This window comes from Oenanthe melanoleuca, chromosome 14, assembly GCF_029582105.1.
Source record: "Oenanthe melanoleuca isolate GR-GAL-2019-014 chromosome 14, OMel1.0, whole genome shotgun sequence".
NCBI lineage: Eukaryota > Metazoa > Chordata > Aves > Passeriformes > Muscicapidae > Oenanthe > Oenanthe melanoleuca.
Window position 1 is genome coordinate 7,003,694 of NC_079348.1, and position 19,932 is coordinate 7,023,625.

The 19,932-nt window shown below is 41.8% G+C and overlaps 1 protein-coding gene across 2 annotated transcripts in view; it reads right to left on the reverse strand.

The window, feature by feature from the left end:
* TOM1L2 (target of myb1 like 2 membrane trafficking protein) overlaps positions 1 to 19,932 on the reverse strand; it is a 56,164-nt gene that overhangs the window by 34,899 nt on the left and 1,333 nt on the right. For both annotated transcript variants that reach the window (XM_056503224.1, XM_056503223.1), the window contains exons 2-3: positions 2,454 to 2,538; positions 1,472 to 1,550 (exon numbers count right to left, since the gene is read on the reverse strand). In XM_056503224.1, coding sequence (XP_056359199.1) covers positions 1,472 to 1,550; positions 2,454 to 2,538 — 164 coding nt within the window. The remainder of the gene's footprint in view (positions 1 to 1,471; positions 1,551 to 2,453; positions 2,539 to 19,932) is intronic.

A 19,932-nucleotide genomic window follows, 5' to 3' on the forward strand; every position in this document is an offset into this window, starting at 1 on the left:
GATAGAGGGAAGATTACACTTTTACTGCTTCTCTTCCCCAGTTTTGCCAAAAAACTTTTTCTCTACACACACATTCAGCTGTACCTCACCCACTGTTAACACATTGGGCATTTTTGTGATCCACCTTTCCTGTTTTCAAGGTAAAGAAATAGAAAGTTTCCTCATCTTCAAAGCAGAACTTTCCAGCCGGTGCAGCTGAACAGCCAAGTACAGAGCAGCACATCAGGAGCAGGTAAGACAGAGGACATCCTGTCACAGTGAGATATTATCGTGCTGTGCCTCTCCACCATTTTCTATGTGCCTGGAACACAGCTGGACCCAGTTGCTCTGAGCTATAAGCCATGTTTTAGAGTTGGGAATTCAGGTGAATGATCTTCACTCATTCAAAACACTCCCCTGTGAATGCTCTGACAGGTTATACTTTGACACATTTTCCCCCTGCAACCTAGCTGGAGGCACCTTCCACTTGCCATTCAACTGCCATGGAAGAACAGCTGTTGATTTCTCTCTGAAGAACATGATTAGCATGGAGATAAATCCAACACGTCACTTCTCCTTACAGCCATGCCTAATAACCACTGTGACTCTGTACCGAGGAGTCTGTAATTACTCTCCTCCTTCAGCTACTTTCATCAGCCATGATGACACAGGCTCATTCCTGATGGATTTCGCTCTTTCCTGCACAATGGATAATCTCATGGTTTGGACTTTGGTAATCTGTCAAAATGACAATCCAGGACAGGAAATGGCAAGAAGACAGAAAGTACGGTTACGCCTCGTCAGGGAGATGCAACAAGAGCTCTGTGAAAGAATCACACAGATCACCTCCCCAGAGCAGGATAACTCGATCTAGTTACTGCCAGAGCCAGCCCAGCACCCCACTGCACTACCCAGGAAACCTCCAGCTATAGCCATCAGCAGGAAAGGTCACTGCTAAATTATCCCACACCTTAGCAGTGCTGCCTAAATGCACAGAATATAATTTACACTTTATTGAGTGAAATTAGATCAGCATAAATTAATGCATTGTCTCCTACAGAGATTCATTCACAAGGGAAATTGTGCATCAGCTACTTATGAAGCTGAAAATATGGCAAGTTCATCATCCTCACTTGCAGATATGCCCACAGCTGTTGCCTTGGAGTGGAGGAATGGCTGGACACAGGGAAATGAGAGTAGAAAGGAAAACCTCAAAGAGTAACAGACCCATTTGAGCCACTTTAACTTTCCTCAGTCAGTACTTGGGATGAATAAGAGCCACAAAAAGAAGCAGAAATCAATTGAGTCAGAAAACCACTATGCAAAGCTTCCAGCAGCTCTCCCCAAGGAAGCGAGGAGGCAATTGGAGAGAAGAAAAGGGCAGAGCAGTGGCTGTTAAAGGAAATAGTGTGTACATTCAAGAGAGTGCCAGGAAGAGGAAAATGACAAAAGGGTTCTGCCCTTTGAGGCATTCCAGCCTGCCCCCACTCACCGTCAGCGCCAGCATGACCTCTCTGTAATTTTTGTTTCCATTCAGCCTCTTCTTCAGCGCTCGAATGGCATCCTTGGGCCTGAAGGAGAAACATACCATTTTAACAGACAGCTCAGACAGGCTTTTCACATCCCATAAACTGTGGGAAAATGAATCCTTTGCCATTTCCAGCTGGACATAGGCATGTGGGTTTACTTCAGATCATCTGACTACAACCAAAGTAGGGTCATGGAGAAATAACTGAGGAGAGAAGGTATCACAGAAGTCAAGACTAGAGGAATGCCCCAAGTTTCCAAAAACCCAAGCTGACAGTCACCCTTACAAGCCCAGGAAATAAGAGCAGTGATCAGTTCTCCAGCAGACTGCAAGCAGCAAAGCTTTCTGGTGCTGAAGGAGGTGTGTCAGAAAAGCTGTCTACACAAATGGCTGAAGTTAAAGGCATTGCAAAGAGACACACCTGTTGAAAAACAGAGGTGGCACCCTCTCCAAGAAGTTCTTCATGCCAGCCCTCCCAAGCAGACTAATCACAGAAAGTATCACAGAATCATTTAGGCTGGAAAGGCACTCTTAGGTCATTGAGTCCAACCATTAACTCAGCACTAAGCCCACCACTACACTACATCCCAAAATGCCACATCCACATGTTTTTTTAATGCTTCCAGGAATGGTGGTTCCACCACTTCCCTGGGCAGCATGACCTAGTGCCTGACCACCCTTTTTATTCTTTCCTAATATGTCATCTAAATAAGTTGCTCTCCTGGCACAACTTGAGGCCATTTCCTCTTGCCCTGAATCCTACAGGGACTGTATCATGCTGTATTTTCTGAGAGCAGGAGAGATCTAAGGAGCAGAAAAACCAAGCAATTGATCTGCAAAATGCATTCAAACCATGAGCATCTGCCCCCAGCCTTGCTGCACCTCCTCACAACTGGAAGAAGATTGTGTTCAGGGACCTTTCCAAGTCTGCTGAAATAGCACATACCCTTCTTCTGTCTCGTTGATAATGTCACAGATCTCCATGTTAAGCGTCCAGTCTTCACTCTGCAAAGAGCCATCTGTGGCCTTTTCTGTAAAGTAAAGAAAAATAAATCTTTTCACATCTTCCTGATTAGGGCTATACCTCAATCCATCTTCAGTTACTCTGAAACTGTTCAGTAACAGACAGAAAAAAACAAATCCCTACTGACAATAAACAATGTCAATCCTTCCATCCTGGTTTTAGGGATCAGCACAGAGGTTTCCAGACAGAATCAATTATCCCTCCAGCCCACATAGATGGGCTGTTCTTCAAAGACTCCTGAATTCCTGGGAGAGTAGGAAAATGTCAGCTAATTCCAATTTAAACTCTTCAGATGCTGCATTGCTGGCAAGTTATGAGCTAGGAAAATATCCCCCAAACCAACATGACCTCCCCCCTGTTTCAGCAGATAATACCTCCACATGAACTGAGGGAGGAAAAATAGTAACCTGGGGACAGAATTCAAGGAATTTCAGCATGGCAAGACCCACCAGCACGTGAAAACATTTAGCACAAAACAGTTCAGGTCATGATATTATGACACCTGTCCCATGCTATGTCCCTCTGGGGCTCTGTACGCACCTCCCAAGCTCTGCCTTCCTCCCAAATCTTCCCTCACTATTTGTGTGGCAGGTTAAGTCACTCTGGCATCACTCAATTCCTAGGGAAGGATGACCTATAGCACTGTGGCAGTGGCAGATGCCAACTGTTGGCAGTTTAATTTATAGATGTCTACAAGAGTAGCATAACCATAACTTGTAGTAATCAGCTGACAAGAACTATTTCCTCCTTGGGATTTCCTCCTAAATCAATATAGTTCTGTCTAGCAGTGCCTGGAACATCCCTGGAATTTTCACACTCCCCACTTGCAGCATTCAAATCCTATCTGCTACCCACAGTCAGGAATGATGTCAAGTAAAGTCTGTCACTAGAAAGAGCTAAAAAGGGGACCTTTGAGCCAAGCATGAACTTCTCTAAATTAGTCTGGGGTTTTCTAGATACCTGTATTGCCAGGTACAGATTACAGATTGCCAGATCCAATGCTGGAAGGCAAAGAGGATAAGCAAACTCACTTTTAAACATTTCAAAGCAGAAACAAAACCACAGGTACCATCTTCTCCAACTATTCTGTCTACATCCTAATCCCAATCTGTCCCCCAGAACAAGGCAGATTTTGTTTGGAAAGACCAGGCTCCAAGGACTTCACACATCTCTTTTTGTTTAACAACATTGGTTTTTTTCCTATTAATATTTCCATCACTGTGACTGAGGATACAGATGCCCACAGGCCATAATTATGGGACATTATTTGGAGAAAGACTGTGCCTGGGTAATTCAAGTTTCAGTGACTTATCTACACCACAATTGTGGTTAAAGCAGCTCCACCAAAGACAGCAATTAGAGAAGTCTGAGACAAACCAGACAGCTGTGTAAAACCCCAGAAGAGAGAGCTGAACAGAAGGGAGAGGACACCATGGAAAAGGAGATTATGGAACAGGAAAACATTTCTTACAGACCTCACTTCTCATTCTGAGAAGCAGCACTGCAAGGCACCCATTGGGGAGGGAATGGAGGCTTAAAATCTCCCAGCTGGATCTTTTTCAGCTGTCACCACCTCATGGTAAAGTTCACTTTGGTCAATGAAAATTCTTTATGCTTGAGAGATGCACAGCTTCCATAATACCCAATAAATACCAGACAGGCTACTGAATATTTTTCCTTTACTGCATTTACAGTGCAGGCAGAGCTGTATAATGTTTTCTAGGATACAGGAAATTTATCTTTGTGCAAAGCTACTTGTAAGAATCACTTATATTAGTTGCTTTTTGTTCTTACAGTCTACATAAGGTTTTATTGCTATAGAATGTGACCTGCCTTCACCTCCATATAGTCCTTATCACTTAAGATTTTATTTAACATTAGAAAAATCCCTTAACATTCAGAGATATATTTAAAAAAAAACATCACTACATCTGATCTGCTAGAGAAAGTCATCCCCAGAGCTGCAAAGGATTTACAAGCCAAATGCTCCAAAATAAGAAATTATGCTTTAAGTAGAGAGTATTCTTGAAGCTGGGCACATGATTTGTTTCCTTAATCTTAAACTATATTAACAAATTTGTGTGTTCTTGACAGCATTTGTCATCAGGCAGCAACTTAGCCATGTTCAGACTCTCTGGTCTGCTATAATCACATTTTATATATGGTTTTGGAAAATGCTGATCCTGCACTAAGTTGTGCTGGCAGCAAATTCACACACTAGTCTTGTAAAATTCACTGAGTTAAAGTTTATTTTGACAAAATGTGAATATAGCAACACTCCACAGGTAAAAGCTGTGATATTTGGGAGCTGGCAGAGTGAAGAGATGCTGCTGCAGCATTGTACAGAGGTTAGCACTGGAATGCTCATCTGTGGCCCCAAACAACCTTGGTCATATTCCCTTTCTGAGATACTTCAGGGAAAACAAAATCCCTTTTCTCCCAAAAAACTTGGTTACTACCTTTTTATTTTTGCATTTCTGCATACACAGCTGAGACTGTGTGGGTTTAAGACATAACAGTTGCCTTCTTGAGAATTAGTTCTTTTCCCCTTGGGTAATTTTTGATTCGAGTAAGAATCAGAAGCTAATTTTAGCAACAGAGAGCACATGAGCACTTATCATCTGGAGTTGTGTGTCCTTTGTAGGGTGTGTGACCCAGATTTGCTGCTGCAATGCTCTCTCAGCTGTACAAAGGAGTTCACTGGCTGCAGAGAAGGTTTGGGTGGGATTTGCCTGAAGAGCACTATTGTGCTATGACGAATTGAAAGCCTACAGAGCTCTTCTAGAACCAAAACAGAGCAGGCTGTAGTTCTGGATTTCTAGTGAAACAGCTCTGCCTGCCCAACATAGCCAAAACGCAGTAGATTAAAATTACTCAAAAACCTGCCCAGTATTTCATGGACATTTTGGAAGGCTCCTCCTCAAATAGCACCCAGATACAACTGACAAGATTAAACAGATTTTGGAAACTATCACAGAACAGCAAAGGAATGGCACACAAATCATGCAAATCCTCTTTGAAAGAGTATCAGTTCCTCAAACTCTTTCATGCTCATTAAAAGGCATCAAAATGGCACCAGTTCATTCACACATGGACTCTGGAATGTGACCAAAGGATTCCAGGGTGCAGTAAGAAATGTTAAGAGGGAAGGTGATGAGGAGGAGTTTGCCCTGAACTGAAGAGTTTATGGTATAGTTTAATTGCATCAAGAAGGGCTGGCAGCTCCCAGCCTGGTGCCAAGGGCTCCTTGCACAGCTCCTGACTCAGGCTGGGATAACGCCGGGCTTGTGTCTCACATGGAGACATGATACTACCAGTGAGATTATCAGAAAGTCTCTCTCTGAAACAAGATGCTATCAGTTGCCACCACGTGTCCCAAATTAAAGCATAAATGTTCTGGTGGGAAGAAAGACAATCTGGCACTCCATGCCTGACACGCAGCAGACCTTGGGCACTGCATATGCACACACAGCATCAGCTTATCTGGAGTCTGTGAGGAAAAGGAGAAAAAATTGTGCTATTTTTTTCATTCACACCTTCCCTCTGAGATCCAATTTTTGTGGCCACATATCCACGCTCTGCCAAATGGCAGTATCAGCATTTCCCTGCTCACACTGAAATCCTGTATAATTTACAGCACTCAGAGGGTTCAGCAGTGTAAAGTTCCCAGTACAGTCTCAGTGCACACACCCCCAGCCAAGGCTCTGCCCAAACAACCTGCTCCGACCCGAGATGTCACCACAAGGAAATCAGGTCAGAAATCCCCATACAATCACCATGTAACAAACAGGTTGCAGAGGGCAGGGCAGGAATTAGCTTCTAAATGCAGGAAGAAAACAGAACTTTTAGCACCCATCCTGAAACCAGGTCAAAAGCGATCTCACAGAGAAACACCAACACTGGTTGTCCTCAAGAAGCTCCTCTCTGCTCTCTTCAATCCACACTACTGCTCCATGTGCATGTTTGTACAGCTGAGACTAGAATTCTGACTGCTGGAAGCACTGAGAACAGCTATTCCAGCCTGACTGATGCCAGGACCAGGGTAAAAATCTCTCCAAAAGTCCATCTATAAGTACCAATAAGTCTTTATGGTGCTGTAGAATGGTCTAGGGAGAAAAGGCAAAAGGGAAAGTTAAATGTGGCACTTGCTAGAAATAACATTAAATGGAAACAGCACAACTGTTGTTTTCTCTTTGAATATCAGAATCTCATGAATGAACAGATCTTTGTGTTTTCTCTCTTGGGTCTTCTCCAGATGTTGCTTCAGAGACTCTCAATTCACACATTTGGGACGAATTACACACACAAAATCACCTTCTATTTATGCAAGAAACATGCACACCAGTGCATCATGTTAGAAAGATCCAAAACCAAGAAAGTTCCAAGCCCAAACTTCTCCCCTTCCCTCCAACAGTGTCTGGTGTTCAAATAACATAAAACATCTTGGTGTTTGTGGTTGTTTTCCTTTTTTCTTTTTTACTTGCAAGTTCATAAGACTGCAGATCTTAGATCTTTGTCTCGTCTCTTAACAGTCCACCTGCCTACCAGCTGTGCTCCACCACTGAACTTAGAGAATCAAATAGTCAGATATGTTATATTTCACTCTGCTTAATAGAGATCAGAAAGAGCCACAGTATCAGCAGGTTTTTGCTTCCATCCTGCTGGTCCCCCTCCCCTCAATGCAGTGCTGCTCTCTCAGAAGTGATGGACATCAGCTGAGGGTAAAAGCAAAATGCTTTTACAGATCGAGCTTTCAGGAAAATAGCAAGAGTTTTGCAAGGCAATGCAAACCAGACAAAATTGCTCAAGTGAACAGGATGATGACATCTCTGAGCTGTAGCCTACTGAACTGTTTTACACTTCAAAGCACTATTACATTTTGTGACTTCAGTTGTCTCTCTTGGATTCAATAACTCATCAATGACCCCTACAGCACCATCAATAAAATCCAGGGAATAACCAGAGGCCATATTTCAGCTATCCAAGCAAAATGAAGATAAGACCAAAGACCTCCAGCACTCACAAAGCAGCTGAGTTCAAGCCATCTCACTTGGGAGACAGAGACACACTCAAGTAACACACTTGGATACTGCTGGACCCAACAGTATTCTTGTTTCTCTATATTTGCTTTCAAAAAGACAGTCACGGCCACTTAGACATTATGGTAACCAACAGGAGGATTGTTCCTTTTTATCAAAACATTCCTATTAAAATATAAATGTGACTCATTCAAAATTCAAGATCAAAACTCAACTCTGGAGTGACTTACTCATAAAACCCTGCCAGCTTCTTTGTTAGAGCGCACAGCTCCAAGAGCATTTTTCAATTAGCCACCTCACTGCTCCAAGTCCTTTTTCTACATTCCTTATTTCACACTGTTCTGAAAATGCTGAGCTTCACACTTCCAAGGAAAAAGGCAGTCAGCTAGAACAAACGGGCTCAATCTGAATGGCAAAGCACTACAGAAAATGTGATTTGGGTTGGACTGCTGCAGCACCGGCTATCCACTTGTCATGACCACTGTGATTTTTCACTTGGTTTTTAGCTATGCTCACACTGAAACTCTTTGGGATCAAATCATTTATCCTCCACTCATTGTTTTGTGAAAGTTTCTGGTGCTGAATAAATGAATAGTTGGTAATGGCTGCAGAGTCTATGTTAAAATAAAATAACGAGACACTGTGGACATGCACATGTGCAATCCTAATGAGTATTTAGCTCGAGTGCTGTTGGAAAGCACAGCAGTAAACTGGGAACTGTCATTTTCTCCAATTAACTTTCAGGTTTTCTTCTTTTTGAAGGTGCCACCCAAATGCCAAACTTCCTCCAACCTGCTTTCCAGATCACACGTACCTGCAATCATGAATATATAGTACATAATTACAGTGCCTTTTTAAGGACCTCATGGTACTCACAGTCATGCTACAACATTCTTGTGATTTAGACATGCTGCAGAAAAAAACATCACCCGCCATCTCCCCCAGATTCAGCCTCTCAGGTGCAGGAAACTCCAGGTGATTAACTGAGCATAGCTGCACTGCAGTTTCAGAAGCAGAGCAAGGTGAATGGATATTAATACATTATTGAATACATATTAAACAAATATTAACAGCTGTACAACAAAGAAGACTTTTCTTTCATACTCAGATCAGAGCTTTACCTGAACAAAAAGAAAACCAAAACAGAAAGCCTTATAATAGTATCAGAGCAGGCAAGGGAGCATATGAGCATGGCTCACTTAGTTTATCACATCTCAAAGGTCTTGATACATTTGCAGGGTGTAAAACCAGCTGGACCTTCCCATCTGCAATTGTATTGCACAAAGAGGCCTGGCAGGAGAACCTGGTCCAGGCAGCTTCTGTACTCAGATGTTTCTCATCTCAGACATAAATGGTAGTTTAGTCACAGTCCTTAAAAGCATTTGGAGGCTGGATCCCAAGCAGAACGGTGTGTTTCTATACAATAAACACTTTTGTTATGAATATTCTCCCTGAAGTTCCCCCATCAGCAGAAATTGTTGCTGCTGACAGCAAACTCCACTGAATGACATGTGTATGTGAGTTGCTCTCTTCCAAAACAGATGGCAGAGAGACACTACTGCTTCTTTAAAACACAGTGAAATCCATCTGACTTCTCCATTCTACACAGCTTTAGAAACAAAGCAGAGAAGAACACCTCCCTCCCATGCCCTGACACTCATTAGAGCTCACATGTTGACCCATGTACTGTAAATAGCCGTCCTTCAGAGCGAGGTCACACACAAGCAGCTCCCAGCTCATCAAGCCATTTGCATGATTCAGAGGCACTTTTCCCCAAAATTCAGCCTTCACTGCACGTTTCCTCATCTCTTTTAGCAGTGACCTTGGCTAGATTCCCACCTTGCTGCCAACACACGATTTTCAGATGATGGTGCCACTTTACAATTGACAAACAGGGAGCTGCTCACGTCAGGAATCGATACGCCCAAGCCTTCAATCAGAAATGTCAAAGCTGTTTTAAAATCTGTGCCCTCTATTAATGGATTTTAATGGATTTGAATGGAGATGTTTGATTTACAGTAGGGGAGCAACAAATCAATGATCCTTTATGACATGTCACATCTCGGGACAGTGTCCCCTTGTCCTGCTGTGTCGGGGGGATGATGACTTGCCACTTCACAGCCATCTGTGATCTATTAGGCAACACTTCCAGTAGTTTAATATCATCCCACTCTGAGTGTCCATCTTTCTTCTCTGGATGAGAGGCATGAAAGCATAAATTAAAATCTCCTGGGTGATGAAATGGCCTCCTTCAGATTTGCCTTTTCTAAATTTAACTGGGACTGCTGCGATGTGTCCATATGATTCTGTGTGGGAGAATTTATTAGCACAGTGTTGTTTAAACAGGTCAGTGCATCAGGATGGGTACCCAAATCTCCTCCTCCTTTGAACACTGTCCAGCAGCTAGTGTTTTACAACAAAATCTTCAACATTCAGTAATTTCCATAGCCAGAACTTAAATTGTAGCCCACCACTTGCCAAAGAGTTTTCTCCTGTTTTGGAATTTGGATGATTGGAGGGGATACCTCATTTCTTTACTTGGGCTACCAGTTCCTTAACTGAGAATCTCGGGTATTAAAGCACTGACATACTGGATGAGTAACATCTGTTGATTAACACTAGAAATACCAAATTTCTTAACAGTTTTGGCTCTCCAAAAAACAAAGAAGCTGAAAAAAAAAAAATTCCAAATACCCATTAGTAGCTGAGAACTACTCACACAGACAACCCAAATAATCCAAAACTAATGACAGCATTAATTTCTCCTAATGCCAAAAAAACAAAAACAAAACAAACTGCTAAAAAAAAGAGCAGACTACGTTCATTTTATCAGCCTTAACTTATGAATCTCAGAGAAAGGGGCAGCTGAAAGTAGGGAAAGCAGGCAGATAGGTATCACAATTCCATATCCCAGCAGCACAACATGCTGTAATCACCATCAAGAGTAAGGAGGTGTCCTGATCTGTGACTATCTGCCCCATTCAGGACTTCAACAGCATCCAGTAATTACAGGTGAGCCCAAAAAAATGACTTTATGAAAAGTTATGGACGATCAGTGTGTCAGTGAGCTATATTTGAAATCCATCAGCTCTTGATGGCCAATTTTGTACTACACGAGTAAAGCAAGTTCTAATAACTCACTTGGGACTTCACTCCAGTACTTACAAGCTACGTGCTTTTCATATTCATAAAACAAAACTAATTGCCTTTCATGGATGAAATGTTTGAAGAATTTTTAATCCACATCAGCTGCAAACTCTAAAAATCCATCCCCATATATTTCAAAATCCCCCTCCCACCTGCTCACTCGTAACATGTTTGCTGCAAACAAACTATGAGGCAGAAAGAATCATCACACTCCTACATTAGAATTATTTGTATTATTTTTTAAAGGTTACTCCTAAAATCAGTTGCCCACATTTTCAAATACTTAAAATAAACTGAAAACACTATTAAGTGAGGGGAAAAATAGGCAAAATCTCCCATTCCTACAAGGAGGCAGTTACAAGAACAGGTTTACTCCTTTGCTACACCAGATTTTTAAGCAAGTGTTCACACGTGATAATTAAAATGTGTTACAAATGAAACGCAACAACTCTTGCAGTAACTATTCCACGTGCATGTTCCCACCCCCAGCTCTCCTACAACTGTGAAGGTGAGAGCTGTGTCCTCTGGAAAATCACAATTATCCCACATGTAGAGTGAACTAGACAGAGGAGTCTGCAGCTTCTGAGGGTCGATGGGTTGTGTTTTCTAGTGTGAAGGCTTCAGTTTGCATTTCAATTTTTCAGCCTTCCCTTGCACTGCTCTACAGGATGACACCAGGTCTGTACAAGAGGCAGCAAGCTCCAACCCCATCCCAATTCTCCAAAATCTCCACAGCCTGAGGATCAGTGCCTGAAATACACTAAGTATTCACCACAGGAGGAAGGGAGAGCTGGCTCCTCTTCCACTAGGTGACAGGAATTACTTTTGCCCGTGCTGTGGTCACTGAAGGGCTCCACTGCCAGCTGCCCATTCCAAGCAGCCAGGCTTGCTATGCCTGCAGAAGCTTAGCAGATAAACACAACCAAGCAATCTCCTCAGGAAACCCGAGTGCAAATCAGGCAACAGCAATAACAAGATACGTATGTGCAATCCCATCTTGGGGGCTGAGAAATGTGGATTTCTTGGTCTCTAATAACCCTACTAAAAATTCTGTTCCATTTTTACAGCCCTGTTTCTCATGTGCCACTGCTGTAGATAAGCCTGAAAAAGACTGATAAATAGAAAATGTAAATACCAGAAGTTTAGGTCAAGTATGCAAATGCCTATTTCTGAGACTGTCATTTTAATTTTCCCTTAAGTCCCCATTCACCAACTTGTGTTATCTAGGCACACGACTTTGTAAATTCTTCAGGTCAGGAGCTGTCCCAATCCATTTCACGTTCCGCTGCAATTGCCTCTATTACATCACAGCATTAGTGTGGCAAAATTAATAAAAATGTAAATGTATCAGAGGACTGCAGCGTAATTTTGGAAAATAACTCTGCTGGTTTAGCTGTCTTGGACAGTTAAAATCCTAACTAAAACACAAATTTAGAGCAAGGCTTACAAACAGTTTGGCTTATTTAACACGTGCAGCAGGGAAGCAAACACCAGCATTGAAATTAATCTGGTGCAGAGTATGGATGGGAGGGAAACCTTCCCAGTATGAACACATGCAATCTTTTGGAATCTGCAGAGAACCAGCTCCTCCTGCTTGGGAAAGCCATGAGGACAAGCAGCTGCCCTGCTCACTGTGACCAGCCCAATGATGGCGCATCACCAGCTCCAGCCAAGCTCAGCCTCTCCTGGGCATTCCCTCCTGGTTTTGGGTGAATTACAACTTTCTCCACTTCCTTTGGGTTTAATGCTCATGTACACTGTGCACGTCCTTCCTCTGAGCCCAGCAGCAGCTCCCTAAGCAACCAACAAGTGCCTGATGTGGTGCTGCCTGTAATGAAAGGGAGCCTTTAGAGGTGCAAAGGCTGAGCCAGACTGCTCCAGCTCCCTCCTGGTGATCACCACAGCCAGGAGATGATTCTGCATCCAAACTGAGCTTTGCTTTAAGGAATGCTACACGTGAAATACCTCATTACCCACAGCAAGACTCCAGGCCAATACCCATTAAGGAACCTGGTAGGAAAAAGGGATTTTTCTACTCATTGGCTATGCCAAGTCATTGGCATGGATGGGGATTTAAAAGGCAGATTTAATTATAGTAGGTAAAACCCACAGATGATCAAGCTGCAGTGTCAGAAAACCATCAGAACTGAACACTGACCCATTTGGGTTGTTTGCTGAACTTTAATCACTTTCCAAGTCTGACAGCTGCTCAAACTTAATTGCTCATTACACTTGTAAATAAAAACTGATCTCACTCTCTGATTAGCCAACCATCTTATAGTTGCCATAACAACTTCTTGTCTAATAAGTGATTTCAGATTTACCATTATTTGTACTAGCAGAAAATTTCACAAAGGTCTGAGTTCGCTCTTTTCAGCAAAATACCCTTCTAATTAAAACCACTGAAAATCAGTAGAGAAAGGGCAGCTCAAAGATAATGAAAAAAACCCAAGCTATTTACTACAACAGCTTAAATGTGAGCTCAGGATAACACAAACCCAAATACATGCTGGATCCAGCCCAACCTCTACATCCCACTATCAATCATCTTATTATCATGCCTATATCCCATAACAATTGCTCAGGAAAATACCAGACAGAAATCAGGAAATAACTCAGGTCACAGTGTGGAGACAGATTTCAAAGCTCACTCTAGATGAAATATTCCAATAAAATCTGCATATTTTCTCTCCTAATCCTTAAATTAGGAACCAATTAACTGGCAAAATTCCTTAATACTCTGTTAACTGATCAGAGAGCTTTTTGCTGAAAATGGAGGAGTTAAGATCCTCAACAACTTATACAGGAGAGGAGAAAGTGTTGAGCCCAACAGATGTCCATTGCTTCAACTGCAATCAACGAGGTTTTGGAGGAAAAGCTACAACATAGTATCTCATCTCTGGATCACTTCAGTCAAAACCATACTTAGGCAGGACTTCTTGCACAAAACTACTAATTGAAGCCTTGCAGATGGTTTTAAAAAAAAATTAGCTGTATTTCAGTAAGCATTTGGTCACCAAAGCTTAAGTAAAATGCTTATAGTCAATATACAGATGTATTTATTAGTCTCAGAAGACAAAGCTATGAACTATCTCTCACCTGTAGGCCCAGAATATCGTAACACTTTCCAAAATTTGCTGGCAAAGCTGCTGAAGCTTGCAATTTATTTAATATACTCAAGGTAGCTTTTTGTGTTTATGGGCAAGGAAAGGCACCACCTTCCTTCCAAAAGGAAAATAAATGCAGAAAGCTATAATTGAGACAAAACAAAAGTTAAAAAAAAAGGTCAGGAAACACCCGATTTTTAAAAAGGACTTTCTGCATTTATTAAACTAGGCAAAAAAATGGGATTGATTTTTTTTTTTTTTTTGTTATTTGGGTCAAATAGGGAGCAGTCATATTTCCTGCAGTAAATACATCCCACAAAAATAAAGAGGATGCAAAATGTTCAAGTTAACATCTTCAACATTCCTGACCACATTTGGGGTGCAACAAAGTCTCTCCTGCCTTAAGAACATGAAACCATGAAAATTCTTGGTATTCAAACAGTTTAAACAGCTTACAACACAAATCTGTGCCTTCACTTTGTGTATGTTTTCTTTGATCTGAATTTGAACAAATAATTTCTTCCCAAACTAATTTAACCCAGAAGGTTTCTGAGGACCAGCTGGGGAACAGGCTGCCCTATTCTCAAGGAATAAGCAGGCTACAAGATAACCAACAGGTTTCTTCTGAGTATCTCCTTATTTTTGAGTCTCCTGATGCTCTCTTGAGACTACATTGAGCTGCCAAAAGCTGTGAACCAAGAGATACAGGAGCATGGGTAAATACTCCATACACAGCCATGCCAGGAATTGCTCAAACACAGACAGGGCATGGATTTTTTTCATACTTAATCTTTGATTTTGAAATTAGTTACAGCATTGTGGAGCCCACCTTATAATTCTGGCAGGTAGAGAACAATTGTGGACTGTATATTTAAATTTAAAGACAGTGCTGCCAATAATAGACTGGCTGGATTTATTTGCATCTCCCCTTCCTGAGTGATGGGAAATGTCACCTATAGCTGGAATATCTGACTCCCTGGGTTGTATAAAAACATGTTCACCTGTAGCAATGGAGCTGCTCCTAAGGGAAGAGAGACCCAGCTCTAGCAAAGCTTTTAGACCAGTTGTGCTGAAGAATCAATTTTAAAAGAGCCTTTTGCCACTGACAGAAACTGAAACTACACAAATACAGAAGATAAGGCTTATCTATCCTTGGTAGGATTTTTATGCTCAGCAACAAGTTTCTTTTACATAGAAAACTATGAATTCCCCAGGCAGATGCAAATGAGAAAGAGGAAAACTAGTTCTGGATGATCTGTGCAGATCCATCGCTGTGTTTCACACGCCGGGTTTTTGGGTCTCTTCTTCACTTTTCTGAGATCATGTCAACAAAACTTCTGCAGGAGATGTTCCTGTTCCTCCACTGACCACTGAGAATACCACAAATCCCTTCAACACCTTCAAAAACTGTTAATTAAAAACTCAACATAGTTTATGAAATCATCGGAAACTCTTCCTATCTTAAAGCTATTCCTCACTAAGGAAAACACAGAATACTTTTTGGGGGGAAAATTGTTTTGGATGAAATGTTACATCACTTGGTTTGTGGGGATTTTCTGTGGTTTTAGGCAAGCATATTTTACATATGCAGTTTAAAAAAACTGCTGAGTTCATGAACAGAGAAGTAACAAATTGGGAACAAGCTGTCCTCACTCTCAAATATAGATGGCTATTAGAAGCATGTGGAATATACATTTATGGATATCATGCTGAAAGAGATAAAACAGCATTACCCAAAAATACATGTTATAATACCTTCATGAACTACAATCTGCTTTTGTGCCTATAAAATAAATCCAGTCTTAGTAACCCAGTATTAAATGGCATTATACTAATTACCCAGCTTCACACATGTATGTAGTTTCTCCAAGTTGCCAGACTCATGACTCAGTATTTATTTGCTCCTTTAAAAGCAAAGATATCCATTTTTGTATTTCATGGAGATTTTCCTTACAACATAATCCATTGTCATGAAGTGAAAGCAGATCCAAATAATCTTATAAAACTAAAAGCACTTTATCAGGCTCTTTTTGCATGACAAGCACAATTCTGAATAAGCAGTGGGGGGTGGATTTCTAACAACTGACCAACCACAGGAGTACCTAGAAAAGTACTTCAGCTCTGAGGAGAGAACTTCTTGTGCCCTTTTCACTGCAGGTAAAGACAAAATTCATCTTTTTGATACAGCAAGAAAAGTTACTGCCACCTTGTATGGAGAAAAGCTTCCCTTAGAATAAGGGACAATGTTTCCATGGTTGTGGGTAAATGCAAAGGATTTTTTATTTCATTATAAAGCAATGAATGGTGAGAGAGAAGATTCAGAGCCCAACAGCACACTGCAAAAATGATATTTTACGGGGACCACATCCTAAAATTATGGTGTGCACTTTAAACACTGATTTCTAGCATTGGGGAAAGGCTCGTGTATAACAAAAAAAAAATGTTTCACTTACAGCACAGCAAAGTAGTAAGTTTACTGTGAAGAGAACTTAGGGAAATTTTGGGACAAGAAAGCCTGGATTAATGCCTCCCACAAGACTACCACGAGCTGCTGGCTCTAATGCATTTCTCTGTTCCTACATGTAGCCATCAACTCATTTATTTAAGAACTGTTTTTATTCTGAGAATCATAAAAATCTTAGAGATATAAGAAACCTGAAGAAAAGGCTCAAGTGCTTCTTATGGAAGGAAAAATAAAAAAGGTGTTTTAAACGCCCTTGGCTGAAGCATTTTCCCATTAAAAAGAAAAAAACAAAGGAGGGGGGAACAAAACAGCAGCTCTGAAAACAGCCTGTATCCACCATATATATTATCAATTTAACAGCCTTGAATGGAAACTGCAAGTGCTTTGATAAAATCAATTGAAAAGCTGTCTGCCTCACTGTTGCTTCAATAAAGTGTCTCTGTATCTTTTGCTGAAACCTTGTTTTTGTAGCCTCCTTAAACAATACTCTGTATTAAATCACCACACTGTTTCTCCTCCAAAAACAGACTCCAAAGCAAGTGCCCAGACCAGCACTGTGCATTGAAACTTCCCTTCTGCAAGCAGGGGTGTAAACCAGCAGCACCTGCTCCCTACTCCCAGCCACACAGGACAACATTATTTCTACTGTATTGTTAAAAATTAACTTTCAAGTCTCACTGCACTTAATTCAGGTGCTGAACTTCACTCCCCGAGGTCTTTGGCTCTGGGTCAGGCAGATTTGGGGCTGCGTGAGAAGAGCTGAGTTCAGCAGCACACATAGCCCTGACCAGAGCCTGACCAAAACTGACCCTGATGGCCCTGCCCAGCACCCTGTGAGGAGCCCATTTCACAGCTCACTGCCCCAGGTCAGCCCTCTGCACCTGCATGAGGGGGCCAGCAGCAAAGTTTGCTTTGGATTCAAACAAATAAGCACTCTTCTGAAGTCTTTGCAAAGTCTCCAGAGTAAAACAAAAAAAAAAACCAAACAACTAAACCAGGCTTTCCTGTGTCCTCACATGTAAGCCATATGGCCACTATCAAATAAGCAGAATGGCCAAAAAAGACTCACCAGCACTCCACAGCCCTGTAATTCAATCAGCTTTAATCATCGAAGATGTTTTCGCTAACCTGCAGCAAGGGTATTTGTTCTAATAACCTTGAATAGAGTGGTGACACTTTAAAGATGGTTCCATTGAACAAAGAAAGATAAAAATGCAATTTATGGCAGCATGGTGAATCTCAAGGCAAATTCCCACTACTGTAAATTGCAGCTTTTTCTCCAGGCTGATCCCTCTCCACACAGCAAGCGCTCTGTCAGCGCTGCTTTACTACATATCTTCCTGCTCTTCTGCTCCTCCCTGGTCAGGATATTCTTCAATATAGTATTTACAGTGGTGTTTGGAAAAAAAAAAACCAGTTCACTTGTAAGAACTGGGCCAGCACCCAATGCCACAAAGGATCTTGTCAACCTCGATGTACTTGGCAGCCTAAGAAACCCATGGAACCCACTTCCACCCTCAGCAGCCTTCACAAAGACTTTCTGAAAAACACCTCAAAAAAACCTTTGGGAAGTATTGAATTCTGCTACAAAAATCCTGGGTGAGATTTTTGGTTTATATGTAAAATTATGTTATAAGCTCCTTTCACAGCAACCTCAAGGTAAAACGCAATATGGAATGAAAATGTTGTTTGTTTTTTTTTTAGTTCAGGAATCTTTCAGATACAGCTGCCTGCCTTCCACACAACAGCCCCACCAAAATCCAACCCCTCTTCTCAGAAGAGGACTTTGTTGGAGACACAAGGACAGCTGGGTATCCACAGGTCAATCAAAGTATTACAGCAAAATTAGGTGAGGCTTGTAATTAGCAGCCATGGTGATGGCTTATATTGTTTCTGCTATGTCACCACTGGGAATTAAACAGAGGGTGCCATATAAGCCAGTCCAAAAATCAGGTAGGTTTCAGCCATGAGTAACCTGGCTGCCATTTCAACTGGCACTTTAGATGCAGGAGACTCTATCCATCTCCATTACAAATCCTCTGAGCTCATCCTAGCATTACTTTCCCACATTAAGCAAAAGAGTTAACATAAAAAGCCTGCCTAGCTTCAGACATTATCCAGATAAAGAGGAGAAAAGAGAAAATCCCTTGTATTACCTCTCTCAGCTCTCCCCAAACCTTTTCTGACATCTTTGTTCTTTTCAGACCTGGCATTTATCTGCAGATATTGTAGAGACCTAATTAAATCTTCTCGTGAACCTCTGCTACTTCCTGGCAGGGAACACACATTCTTGGTGTGCTGATGGACCTACAGGATTTTCTGCACTTCTTCCTTATGGTGAGTGTTAGGCCTTGCTTGAAAACATCACAACTGTGTACAACACAATATGTTTAAACAGAAATACAAAATTATTCCGTTTCTTTCAAAGAATGAAGAGAAACATAAGTGAAAATTATATTCCACAAGCTCATTGGAAAAACAAACTGTGGAAGCACTGGGCAAATAGCAGTGTCTGAGAACAAGGCATGCTTTTGTTTTACTGCTGTCTCAGAAAGGGATAACTGGCAGCGATAGGAGAAGCAGAAAAATTTGTCTTCCAAAATAAAATCTGCAGTTATCTCTTCCCCCTGGGAGTTAAAAAAAAAAACATTCTGAAAGTGCAGCTGAATTTTGCATTAAGGGAAGCTGCACACCTAACCTTATCTGATGGAAGCAGCTCAGTGTTCAAAGCCTCAAAGTTGCAGCGACCGCTCGTTCAGCGAGTGAAGGGATGTGAGAGCTGTGAAAACCTTTGCACTCCAGACTTAAAGAGGCAGAAGGCTAAAAAAGCAGATTTTACTGCTCCTCCCTCCCTGCCCCCCAACAATTCTTCAGCTCCTTCAAACCACTGACTGATGCTAAAAGAAGCTGCCAATGAAGAGAGGAGGAATTGCTGCCTTCCCTTTCCAGGCTGACGGCAGAGGCCTGGCCCAGCAGCAGCTGGCCTGGCAGGGGTGCTCTGATGGCCAACACAACAAAGCCAATTCACTCTAAAATCACCTTTCACTTGAGCTATTCTCGTTATTCTTCTTCTGATTCCTGGCACTTCTCTCCCTCAGCAGAAGAAATAAACACCCCAGATGGCTGAGGATAAACAGCAAGTTATACATATGCTCCATATAGGCTGGCAAAGAGAGCCCAGTCATGCTCAGAGCACAGCGTGAGACTCACCCATGCAAGGGCCTTTTACCTCAACCAGGGGCGTCCCTGCATATGGGGATGAGGAAAGGACTAGAAAAGAGGTTTGAGGTCATGAACTGATATTCTGCAAAATTTTCTCCACTATGATTTTCAAAGACTTCCATCATTCCATAAATCAACGTAGAATAGCTATAGGCAAGACTATACATAGCTGTATGTTATAGAATTACAGAATTACAGAATGTTTTGGGTTGGAAGGGACATTAAAAATCATCTCGTTCCACCCCTTCCATGGGCAGGGACATCTTCCACTATCCCAGGTTGCTCCAAGCCCCATTCAACCTGGCCTGGAACACTCTCAGGCATGGGGCAGACGCAGCTTCTCTGGGCAACCTGTGCCAGGGCCTCCCCACCCTCACAGGGAAGCATTTCTTCCCAATATTCCATCTACCCCTACTCTCTTG